This window comes from Syngnathus leptorhynchus, chromosome 15 (genome assembly GCF_054491065.1).
Source record: "Syngnathus leptorhynchus isolate UIUO chromosome 15, UIUO_Slep, whole genome shotgun sequence".
Taxonomy (NCBI): domain Eukaryota; kingdom Metazoa; phylum Chordata; class Actinopteri; order Syngnathiformes; family Syngnathidae; genus Syngnathus; species Syngnathus leptorhynchus.
Genome location: NC_141209.1, coordinates 9,866,865 through 9,879,858, shown reverse-complemented (window position 1 = coordinate 9,879,858; position 12,994 = coordinate 9,866,865). Strand labels below are relative to the sequence as shown.

The 12,994-nt window shown below is 44.9% G+C and overlaps 1 protein-coding gene and 1 pseudogene across 2 annotated transcripts; both read left to right on the top strand.

The window, feature by feature from the left end:
- Positions 1-5,053: 5,053 nt before the first annotated feature.
- On the top strand, positions 5,054-6,463 carry foxg1a (forkhead box G1a). 2 transcript variants are annotated; one of them, XM_085932038.1, is made up of 2 exons: positions 5,054-5,159; positions 5,328-6,463. In XM_085932038.1, exons 1-2 carry the CDS (start codon positions 5,060-5,062, stop codon positions 6,461-6,463), a joined length of 1,236 nt encoding a protein of 411 aa, XP_085788164.1. In that variant the 5' UTR covers positions 5,054-5,059. The 2 variants fall into 2 exon arrangements, with proteins under 2 accessions (XP_085788164.1, XP_085788162.1); XM_085932036.1 differs by having other exon boundaries at positions 5,060-6,463.
- Positions 6,464-11,302: 4,839 nt separating this feature from the next.
- Positions 11,303-12,478, top strand: LOC147045650 (L-threonine 3-dehydrogenase, mitochondrial pseudogene; annotated as a pseudogene).
- The last annotated feature ends 516 nt before the right edge of the window (positions 12,479-12,994 follow it).

Here is a 12,994-nt window from a genome sequence, read left to right as displayed (position 1 = left end):
GTCCGGGGACGGTGGATGGGGCTCGGACATGGCTTTTAACCACGCACGCTCCTATTCTATGGAGCTCTCTTCCACCTCCGTGGATGGAAGTCGGGGGCCGGCGCTCGGGCGGGTGGCTGTCCGGGGACGGTGGATGGGGCTCGGACATGGCTTTTACGCACGCCCGCTCCTATTCTATGGAGCTCTCTTCCACCTCCGTGGCTGGAAGTTCAGTAGTTGTTGGCTCGTTGAACTCTTGTTTTGTTAAATAAAGAGCCGTTTACCAAACCCACGTCTTTCCTGGTACTTTGTTAACGCTACAATATAGTTATATACTAGATCTGTGCGGCGCGCGTGCGCGGCGTTGTTGACATGAAGGAGGAGGAATTTGATCGATGGATTTAATGATTTGGAGTGACACAGATGGTTTGATAATATTGTTGTTATATAAACCCACGTCTTTCCTGGTACTTTGTTAACGCTACAATATAGTTATATACTAGATCTCTGGATCGCACGTGAGGCGTTGTTGACTTAAAGAACGAGGAATTTGATCGAAGGATTTAATGATTTGGAGTGACACAGATGGTTTGATAATATTGTTTTAATATGATAGTTATTTGAAATATACTTTATATATCGTTATATGGGTCTGTGTAATAATTAGAAATGCAACTTACAACGGCCTGTATTAGTGCGCTTTGTTAGGAATAAACAATTGGTAAATTTGGTCTGATTGATCTACCGGTCTTCTCTTTGACAGAACGAACTCGCAAAATTGTGTTAAGTGTTGATCGCAATTTGGAGTCAGATCAATAGCTAAAAATCCGTATCATAACAGTGTGCAGGCGTTGTCTTTTGAGGTGCCACCTTTCGAGTTTCCATACTGGCTGTTGTCACTCCACACAGAGCACTTGCTGACAATAAACAGCGTTTGCCATCCCAACTGACTCAGTACTTTAACTCCTTTGATGTTTTATATGTTACGACACATACCAAACACATGCATTTATTACCTGAGTGAAGCCGGTCCCGCACCCCACGCAAAAAAAACAACAACAGTGGGAGCCAAGGTCACTAAAGCAGATTTAACTATGAATGTTAGCTTTGGGGTGAGCACAGCGCACAAAGCCAATAGTAGACATCTAGCTGATGATGTCATCAAATCAGTAAAAATCTGCTAGACACTTTGAGCATACACTCGTGTGGCAAAAGGAACTTGTGGAAGACTGGCAGGAAGCTGCATGGCGGTGGCCTCTCCAAGAATGACCCATGACCACCTCAGCTCAACTTCCCGTTGGCCTCTTCGGGAAACATTTTGAAAGCAAATGTCAAAACATTTCAAACGAATCGTCCACATGTCCAAATGCAGCAGTTAGCTTCCTGCCTAATACGTGTGTGTGCAGATGTATGTTGTATTGTGTGTGTGCACGTGTGTGTGTCACACACACAGACACACGCACACACACTCCATCGGTCGCTTCTCGTGTGTGTGTGTGTATGCGTGCGTGCGTGTGTGTTTGTCTGTCCGTGTATATGTAGGAGGGAGATGCGTGTGTTCAGGAGAATGCAGTTCTGACAATTGTGTAGATGAAGTTGAATGCGGAAGTGCGGCGCGGTTCCGATCCGGGTGCTGGAGCACCGCCCAGCCGCCCTAGACTGAGAGTCCACTTCCTGGAGAACAATGGCGTCGCCATCAACTTCCTGAAAAACGAGGTGACTTCCTGTTCCTCGCCAATCACACTTGACACACGCATGCACGCACACATGCACACACACTACTCAGGCAGTTCCAGTGAGTATTTGATCATTTATGACATCATGTGGTTTCTTTTGGTATTACAGTCACTATCTAAAATTGGCACCAAAAGTGAGCAAGAATTTTCGTTGTGGCGTGCACTTCAGTCCCTCGAACCTTCACATCAGTTCACGTTGGTTTGCTTGCAGTGGAAGGCCAGTATCAGTTGTGTAGAGCAGCGATCCCCAAACTTTTTAGCACCACTAACCGGATTTTTGTCATACAATATTTTTACGATTTTTGCGACAAAAACTTCTGAAAACAATTGTAGAAAATACAAATCAAAATCAGATGTCAAAAGTATCAATAAATCAAATAATCACCGACTGCACATGGTTTTTAGAAGTTTTCTTTGAACTACAATCCAATTTCCGCGTGACGTCTTGAATAGTGTTAGGGAGCCGATCTGAACACCGAACGGAAGTGGGACCGGCTTTTAAGGTGTGGCGGATAAATTCAACAAAATAAAATGATACGACCGGCATAAAAACAATGGTATTGTGGTACCAAAAGAAAGGAGACAAAAAAACTTTACTGAACATACTCGTAAAACGAGGAATAGAAAGAACACACCACAGTCTCGACACACCCTTCAACCATTAGTTCCATGGTGGACTTCTGTATGCGAACACCTATGCAACTTTACTTGCAGGGTCCTCATAAAATCGCGCCAACATGAGTAATGTTTGTTTTGTTCACGTCACGAGGTGTAGGGGAGAATCCGGTTCATGTTTCAAAATAAAAGATTAGTTAGACGCAGATGAATATAACGGAAATAATGCAAGTTATTTATACTTTTAGCGGACGTGCTACCCACTGCGCCACCGAACCCTGAACATTTCCAACACATTTTAAAATAGTTCCTTGCCACAGAGATGCCCGAAGATGGCGGCAAAGTGCCTCTATGTGCATAAAAGTAACTCCCAAGTGACACAGGTGCAAAAAGCAAAAACACCAATAACAACAACGCCAGTGATCTCGAATTTTCGGCAAATAACAGTGGATAGGCAAAAAAAGAAAAATCAAAGTCAAATTCATCGTCGGCTCTCAATTTTTGGCCACAAGATGTCAGTGTCGTCATTTGCAGTAGCTCCCGAGCGACGTGCCTGAGGAAGGAAAACATACTTGCATTTGTTGTAAAGATTTAAAAATCGTTCTCAGACAATCCAAGTCAGAGACAGTACATCCCTACCACTAAAATACAAGCTATTTTTTCTATTATAGATGATAATCATGGTGGAAAAAAACAAAACGTTACCTTCACATTGACTGAAATGTCGAACGTCAAGATTAGCTACATTGCGAACTTTTATGTTTGGGCCGCTTGAGAGCGCCGTTGCCCCACTTTGGTTGGAAAAGGCAAAATGGAAAGCACACTTTGCATCAACTTTTCATTTGATGGAGTTGCAAGGCGTCGGATCGTATGACGACAGCCTGGCACAGGCCCTCGGAATCATTGCCCAAATCGGGGCTGAGAATCTCGCAAACACAACATTGAGGACATGAAGACTGAAGAAGACAAGTCACCATGACTGTGAGTCGACAGCAAGACTTCACATGAAGACTTTGTCTTCTAACGCATAATGACTTTGTCTTCTATTCACATATGAGGACTTGATACAAACGCTTGCACAGTACAAACGCTTACAAACATCTGACGAACTAATCACACTCGAAATATCCAGGGAGCATAATACCTAATATGAAGACTTTGCAGCAGGAATTAACTCAAAGTTTTCTCTGTGACTTCATCGGGATCAACTTCAAAAGGGAAGCTGCAATTTACTCGGCATGGGGACTTCAAATGACAACATCAGAACTTGACAAACAGGAAAAAACCACCAACCATAGGATGTTTACATCAGGTCACAGTAGGCTGTGGCACCACGTCATGGACTTCATTTGAAAATTGGATGTGGTCACAAACGAAGAAAAACATGTTCTTCTAACTGGCACTTTTACTTTTACTTCGGGTGTCCGTGTTCTACTCAAGTTCCCCCCAATACTTTTTACTTGGCCTCTGTAAAACAGATATTCATTGGTTCTTTACATGTTCGACTCTTTATTTATTCAAAAATGATTTCAAATAGGTTGGTTACATCTTTACATCTGCTGGGTTGTAGTGAAATGGTAAGCGCTCATTTGTTCATTTTGCACTTGATCAAAATTTGTAGTTTGTGCTTTTTAGTTGAACACATGTTGAATCACCACTTTTTTTCCATTAACTGTAACCATTTATTTTATTTTGGACTTTAATACATTTCGGGTTGCACCTTTTTATTTTTATTGAAGTCAGAGTTGGATGACCTCTTTCCACTGATGGGGAAAAACATTCTTATATGTTTCAAAATGTGTCCTTTGTTTCAATACTTCTGCTTTGACGCTGTTTCTTTTTCGCAGAGTACTTTCTGAGTACTCCTGGCTCGAGTACTTTAGCTAGCTTTGTTGATAGGTGGCCTGAGTCAGGTTACTCCGATATATATACTGCTATGGTTATTAAACGTTGTTTAAAACGTGTTTGATAGCTCACACGGCCCAAAAAGTATTCTATATTATTTATGCACCTATTTTATTTATACACCTACATGCAGCGGAAAGAGAACAGTTGTTTTCACCACTGTAAGAAATGCAAAGCGCAGTTTTGGTGCTCAGTTGCTTTTCACGGAAGCCAAATGCCGCGACGACGTCACATGCCACGCAGCATTCTTATTCTCCATAATCACGCACACGCGCGCGTGTTCTTGGCCCATTTGATGCGGCGGGTGCAGCTGAGACGCGTCGCGAATGGCAACTAGAAGCTGGAAAACACTTGGCCTCACGGTGCATGCTCGGGCCAGGCGCCGACTTCCTTGAGCCTGCGCGTGCGCGAGTGGCTGCAGGCGCGAAGCAATTGGCTGCGCGCTGGAGCTCACGCGGCGCCGATTGGCCGACGAGCAGGAAAGGCCGACCAATGTGTTGTGCCGCTGCGGCTCGCTAATTAATTGCTGTTATCTGTCTCCTGTCCTTGTGAGCGTGCGCGAGTGTGTTCGAGCTGCGTGCCGCGCGTGTGTGTTTGTCTTTTTCTCCCCAAAGCGAACATGAACTAGTTTGTTGGGCTACACTTTCCTTCTCCTCCATCCATCCATCCATCCATCCTTCCATCCATCCATCCATTCATCCATCCATCCATCCATCCATCCATCCACACGCCCCCCCCCCCCCCCTTCCTCGCCTCCTTGCTTCCTTTCCCGTGCGTCCCGTCGATCAGCTCGGCGGCAGGCACACTTGCGACTCTGCTGGGTGATGTTGGACATGGGCGAACGCAAAGAGCTCAAAATGATCCCCAAGTCGTCCTTCACCATCCACAGCCTGGTGCCCGAGGCCGCGCAGAGCGACAACCGCAGCCTAGGCCACGGTCACCACCCGCACAACGGCAGCGGAAGCAACAACCACCAGCACCACCACGTCCAGAACTACCACCACTACCACCGCCACCCCCAGAACGACGAGCTCAAGCCCGCTGCTGCGCAGCGGGATGCGAGCAAGACGGAAGGCAAGAGCGATCCACCAGGGCCTGAAGGCTCCGGCGGCGGCCAAGAAACCCCCTTGGCGGCCTCGGCGTCAGCGGTGGAGAAGCCCGAAGACAAGAAGGAGGGCAAAGACGCGGCAGCGGCTGGCGGCGGCGGCGACGCCGGCTGCAAGGAGGCCGAGAAGAAGGGCGGCAAGTTCGAGAAGCCTCCGTTCTCGTACAACGCGCTCATCATGATGGCCATCCGCCAGAGCCCGGAGAAGCGGCTCACGCTCAACGGCATCTACGAGTTTATCATGAAGAACTTCCCCTACTACCGCGAGAACAAGCAGGGCTGGCAGAACTCCATCCGCCACAACCTGTCGCTCAACAAGTGCTTCGTCAAGGTGCCGCGCCACTACGACGACCCGGGCAAGGGCAACTACTGGATGCTGGACCCCAGCAGCGACGACGTCTTCATCGGCGGCACCACCGGCAAGCTGCGCCGGCGCTCCACCACCTCCCGAGCCAAGCTGGCTTTCAAGCGCGGAGCGCGCCTCACCTCCGGCCTCACCTTTATGGAACGGGCCGGTTCGCTTTACTGGCCCGTGTCGCCCTTCCTGTCGCTGCACCACCCGAGGGCGGGAGCGGCCGTGGGATACAACGGGCCCGCCACTGCGGCGGCGGCGGCTGCCGCCTACCCTGCCCACCCTGTGTCTTACGGAGCCGTGCTGGGCCAGAACGTCCACGGCGCTGGGCACCCGTTCTCGTCGTCGCCCAATGGCCTGAGCATGGAGCGGCTGGTCGGCGGAGAGCTGCCCTACGCCACGCACCATCTAACGGCGGCGGCGCTGGCGGCCTCAGCGATGCCCTGTGGCCTGTCGGTGCCCTGCTCCGGCACCACCTACTCCCTCAACCCGTGCTCGGTCAACCTGCTGTCCGGCCAGACCAGCTACTTCTTCCCGCACGTACCGGTGAGCACGCCGGGCGGCGGCGGTGGCGCGAGCGGAGGAGGCGGCGGCGGCCAACCCGCCGTCCGGGCCCCGGCCTCCGGTTCCTTGCAGGCCCCCACATGTGACTCTCTGAGACCCTCCATGGGCGCCTCTCTGCCGTCCTTTTCGTCTGGACTGTCCGCCGGACTCTCTGACTATTTCACGCACCAGAACCATGCCTCTGCGCCCAATCCGCTCATCCACTAACGGAACCGGCGACGGCGAAACTCCGCAACTGTAAGTGGAACATTTAACAAAAAGAATTTAAAGTTTAGAACTAGGCAAAAGACAACCAGGAAGTTTCCAGGTATTTTTTATTATTATTATTATTATTGTTATTCTTAATATTATTATTCGTGTTCTATGTGTGTGTCTGTGTGTCTGTGTGTGCGTGCGTGTGCGTGTTATCGCGCGCACGCGTGTCTATAGTGCGTGCACGTGTCACGTCGACTAGAAAGAATGTTAGTTCAAAATTTTTATTTTAAATTTTTATAGTCAACATTTACATTGAACATGTTTCAGTATTAAACGTGACACCGAGTTCTCATTTGGGGATTTTTTTTCATATCTGACCGAAGAAATGTAAAAAAGGTTGACTGACTCGCATCAACCCGCTTGTTCGTCCTTTCTCCTCCTTTGTTGTTGCCGTTGCCAACAACATGTCTACTCGTCCTCTGCAAATATTCTGCTGCTTGTTTTTGAATGTCTTCTTCTTTTCTTTATTTTTTTTCCTCGTGTCGCTTTGACCTAAAAAATCAAACAAGAGTGCGGAGGGGAAAAATGTTGCAGTCTTGAGGAAATAAAGCTAGCTGATCTTGCTAAACATTTTCTGTCTTTTTTTCTCTTGCTGCTGGCGTGCACGCGATTTTTGTTTAGATTTCAGCAATAAATAAATAATGCGCATCGACTTATAGGTTTGCGGCACATAGAAGCTGTGTCACGCGTTTTGTTTTGAGGGACACCGTGCATGCATAATGATGGGTGATGAGAAAAAAAATGGAACAAGAGCATTTGGGTCGCGTGAGCACGTCAAGTTTTTTTTGTCAATGCCAGGAAAGTATTCTATTTGTAAAAAATGAAAGTGTGTTTTTTAAAATTAGTTAATAATTTCGTTTTGTTATAGATGTCAGCATAGTTTGTTTTGATCTTGAAAATAAAAAAACAGTAGATTTGTTCCTTCTAGAATTATTCTGCATTTTGGAATTTCCCCGTGTGGGACAAATAAAGGATATATAAATAAAGGAATATTTTCTTAATTTCTAGTAAGCGTATTTGAAAAAAAATGGTAATAATAATACAAATGAACCCTAAATTATTTTGTTCGTTCGGAAACCAAAACTTTAAAAAAAAATCGAAAACATACTGTGCCGTTTTCAGTGTTTTTATTTTTTATTGTCACTTTGAGCGAACAAAAAAAACGTCCCACCCAAAAAAACTTAACATAAAATACAATTTGCCATAACTTCGTTGTGAGTTGTGTGAAGCGTTGAAGAAATCCGAAAGACACTCAAGAGGAAAAAAAAACCAAGTACAAAGGAACGAAAGAAAATTTGAATATTGGCAAAATGACACAAACATTTGAAACACTCAAGACTTTCTTTTTTCCTTCATTGAAAATATTTATTCTTATTAATGTTTAAATGTGATGTTTTGATGTCAAAAGAAATTTGAACTCTGCAGAAATTTATTTGCGGGCTGCTGACAACTAAAACACTACAACAACCAAAACGCGAAGAGGATGTAAAATGGTTGCAGATACGTTCGTTTCTTCTCTTTGTCGCTTTTGGATGTAATAAAAAATAATAAAAGCGTGTTTCGAATGTGATGGCGAGGATTCCTCTTGTTTTTCGTTGATTTCAGCTTGGCGCAATGTCTTCCTTCATGCAACCATTTTCCTTTTCTAAATGTTTTCGATCTCAAAATAAACAATAATAATAACAAAAATAAAACAATAATAATAATGATAATAATGATAACAATAGTACTACTACTACTACTAATTAATAATAACAATTAATAACAATACTACTCATAATAATAAAAAAATGCAATGAATGAGTATGAGTGAGTATTTTATTTCTGGATTGTGTGCTGAAGCTAAAGATACAAAGTTGTGCTGAATTTGTTGCTATTCTTGTTTGGATGAACAATGACTCGAGCACAACCTTGCTTGTGTGTGTGTGTGTGTGTGTGTGCGCGTGCGTGCGTGTGCGTGCCTTGTACCGACGAACCGGTGTCAAGTGGCCCCAAAGAGAACGCAGAAGTGCAGAACACGTTCTCCTTGTTGTTCTTTGCAGTCGTTGAACATTTAGAGTTGCAATAGAACGGATTAGAAATGGGGAGGGGGGCAAGAAAGTTGAATAAAATCACCTTCGTTGCTCACACAATAAGAAGCAAATGTTTGTTCAGACAACTCAATGTGCATAATAACAAAATAGATAAGTGCATGCATCAAATGTGCAGTACCGTAAAATTGAAAATATGTGGAAATGAAGTCAATGAAATAAAAACAAAAATCAACATTTCACAGAAAAAAATCACACTTTACAAGTTGCGCATTTATTTGTGCAGCAGATCAAATTTCTATTTGAAAACAAATGTATTTTTTGATTGCTCAAAAATTTAGATTTTTTTCAACTTTCAACCAAATAGTCCCTTATTTCTGATTTTTATGCAAATCCTCACCTCAAAGTAAATAAAACAAAACGAGAAATACGTTTAGCGTATAACATTCACACACACAGCACACACACGCACAGACTTATATATATATATATAAATATATGTGTGTGTATATATATATATATATATATATATATATATATATATATATATATATATATATATATATATATATACACACACATACACACACACACACACACACACACACACACACACACACACACACACACACACACACACACACACACACACACCACACACAGTGTTTACAACATAGTATATGTATGTGTGTGCGTGTTGTTGTGGGTGTCGTGGTGGTTCAGGTGTTCCCTGGTGAGGGTGTGACAGGTTAAATGGCAAGGTTGAAAGGTTACAGTCGGACTTCCTGCTGAACTTTTGGCCTGGCAATTTTGATTCAGCAATAGTTTTAATCTTCATCAGCACGATCATTTCAATTCCTTTGTCACCTGTCCCGCCTGCAATCAGCCAAATAATTTCAGTGTCTGTCGTTCAAAAATGAACTTGCAAAACCTTTTTTAGTTATTTTTGCGCATGCACGTGCACGATATAGCTTGCATGCCCGCTGCGTGTCGGCTGTTTCCTCGTCATTCTTTTTTTCTTCTCAGTATTGAATTTCCCATGCACGTCCAAAATAAGTTTTTTTCAAACCAGCCTTTTTGAGACCCGCAAGCGGTCTTGCATGGGCGCACGTTTTTGGACCGTGACACATTTTTTTATGCGCAGGTTTTTTTTCTTGCAGGCAGGTGAGCATTTCATCCGTTTTATATGTTCCTTTTACGGACTTGGAATATTTTGGCGGTGGCAGAAATTGGGACTGTCTTTTGAGACTGGAAGTAGAGAAAGATGTTGAACAACAACGAGGACGTCGACGACAGCGACCACCTTGAGGATTTTGATGTCGGACTGCGACGTCGGCGTCATTTTTTTTTGTCTCACACACAAACACACGCACACACACACGCACGCGCACACACATTCTATCATATGCGTGATCGAATTCGAAGTGTCGGCACACAAAACAGGCCATCAGCGAATCCCGATGTTGGCGTCTTTCGAATATTGCCGGTGTTACGCGTGACGTCATCCAACGAGTCAAAATATGGAAAACATCAGAACGTAAGGAGGCCGGCCAATCAGCTGGATAATTTCACGTATGCAATGCCAGCTCAAAGCAAGAAAAAAAAAACAACCGATGTGTGCGAGTATGATGTCACAATGAGCGAGCCAGATTGAGCTTTTTTGATGGAGTGAATGTACCCAATCCCACATTTTGTAGGAACAACGGAAAGTTTTTTAAGAACGAGTAAAAGGATGAAAAATATTTTCAAGTGCGGGAGCAAAACATCTCAGACAGAATGGCAAGCGTTTGAAGTTGTAAATGCTAACGGATTTCCTATTTGTCCTATCACATTTTGTCGCAAAAAAAAAAAAAAAAATTCGGGGGCAAAAGTAAACCAACCAAACCAAGAGCAACATGATGATTGCGTGCAATCGGTTGGCTGCATGTGAAGTCCTGCATGCATGGAAAATGTGCAAATGAGCATAACCTGCTCGACATCATTATGCTACATATTTGACCGATGTCATGTGAGCGAGAGAGCCACTAAAGAAGCGGCAAAGGTGAGGAACATTCAACATGGATTTGCATCATCAACAACAATTCAAATAAAGATTGGCACGGGGAAGCTCATCACACCAACCTTGGGAATTGGTCGAGAAATGTCATCAACCAATGACTGGCGCGAAAAGGAAGATCAGGATTCCTTCCACGTAGGGAATTGCACAAAAGAGGTAAATCCGGGGAAAATATTAGCGTGTATGTGCGTGCGTGCGTGGCTGAAGGATAGCACCAGAAGGTTAACAAGGGTGCTGTTGGATTGAATCCACAATTTGGGAAGCGCGCTATCCTCGCCTCGTGGCAAAAGGCATAGCCAATCACCTGTTCTCCAATTCATTCACTGCATGCTCGTTTTCTTTCTTCAGATTTAGGAAAACACTTAGACACGGAAACAAAATTTAGACTTACACAGGTTGGTTGAGTTCATTCACAATTCTTGTTAAAAAAGCTGTTTTCAGGAAAGTACAATACAGCGCTGGGCCTTTCGTGCAACAATGCTCAAGAGCAGAAAGTCTCCATTCAGAAAAGGCAACGAACGGTTCAAGGTTCTTTGGTCAGCTTATATTCAGTTACACGTGTGCCAACACCGGTGTGGGGCGAGTTTGATGGGTGATGAGTCCAGGGGGGTGGGGCAAGTTTGCAGGAGAGTTTGATTCTATGGAAGTGGGTGCTGGTTCGGTGAGAGCTGGTTCCGTAGGGTTGGGTGCTGATTATGGACTATGATGATTGTGGCGGCCGTGTCTCAGGCAGCAGAGTGGGTCGTCTAGTAAGTGGAAGGTCGGCGGTTCAATCCCAGCTCTGTCACAGTCACATGTCGTTGTCTCCTTGGGCAAGACACTTCACACACCTTGCCTCCAGGTCGCCATTGTAAATGAGAAAATGTTCTCAATTGGCTTACCTGATAAAACATTGAATGATGGGTTATTCCATGTATCGTTGCTGTCGTTTACCAGCTCGGCCTCGGCGATCACCTTTGGCTGGCTTCTTGGCTGTTTTCCTCCTGCTCCAAGTGTCCTTCCTGTAAACATTTTCCTCCAATCTTGCATAAGCATCCACTTTACCCACTGTCAGACACCGCTCATTCATCATCCTTCCACGGAATTATTTGAAATGTTGGGTGTCGTTAATGTTCCCTGTAAGTAAGTTGTTACTCACCACTTACCATGCATTTGTTTGTTTGCTCGTTTGACACTCCATGTACTTGCTTACTTCATCACATTCTTAGTTTAATCATGCTTCTAACCATATCTTTTCATTGTTAGGCAAAAAATGTTCAGAATATTGAGTAGTAATCCAGAGGACGCTGGCGCTGAATGTTCGCCGCTTCTCCACCAAGTTAGCTTAGTTTTAGTCCTTTTCTTTCTTCACTTTTGAAATCACTAAAGTTCTTTTTAAGTTAGTATTTTATATTTTGCTTTTTGGCGGCACTCTGCAGCTCCCTGCGTCGTTTGGCTGCCAGCGGTGGCGGCGGCGGCCTCCACTGCCAGCTGCTGGCTGCGAGCAGCCCCTGCCAGCGCATCCCGGCTGGCCTGGCCGGTGACGCTCTTGGGAGGGGCAGGTTTGGGTGCTTCCTGCGACCCGACCCGTGGCTTCCCATGGTGTGTGTCGACGACTGCTTGTGCGCCACGCTCGGCATGCGCACGGGCTGCATCGCCCCCATGAGCCTCTCGCCCGAAGAGCTAGTGCGGGAGCTGCGCAGGCATGTGCCCGAGCTGGAGGTCCTGTACAACGTGGACCCCCCCATCCGGCGGGCCATCGCCGACTCCTGGCCGATGGACTTTGACGACTCCAACGCCAAACGCAACTGGGCCTGGAAGCACGACTACAACCTGCCCAAGCTGGTGCAGACCATGCTCAACTTCCTCAGCAACGACAGGCGCATGGCCCACGCCAACTAGCGGCAAACTGAGCTAAGCTAACGCAGCTGTTTTGTACATAGTGTATAAATTGGTCACGTTTTTATCTTGATAATCTGTTGTAATTGTGTATGTAAAGCGGCTTTGAGTGTCTAGAAAAGCGCTATATAAAACCGTGTCGGTTTGACAGTGTCCGTGATTTAGAAAAACATCAGGCATGCATTAAACTGTTCCTTAAGGGTTGTTAGGCTATTCAGGCAATATATCAAAAAACATTTGCATATCAGATCATGAAGTTATAAAAATCTTTGTCATTACCACATATCAAAAATGTCTAGTTATGTCTTCTTTATTGATTTGGTGTGTAGGTATAATTATAGGCTTAGAATGTTTCTTTTATTGATTTAAGATGTGAATATACTTGTCTGAGTATGTACTTTATTCATTGAGGTGTGAGCATATCTGTTTTTGTAGCTAGGCAGGACTTTTTGTTTTTCAACCCCATTTCTTCAGTGCTAACAAGGATGCTAATAAGTAAGCTAGTTAGCACGATGCTAA

Bases quoted from the DNA above. Each gene is read 5' to 3' on its own strand.
- foxg1a (XM_085932036.1), top strand. From the start codon at position 5,060: ATGTTGGACATGGGCGAACGCAAAGAGCTCAAAATGATCCCCAAGTCG.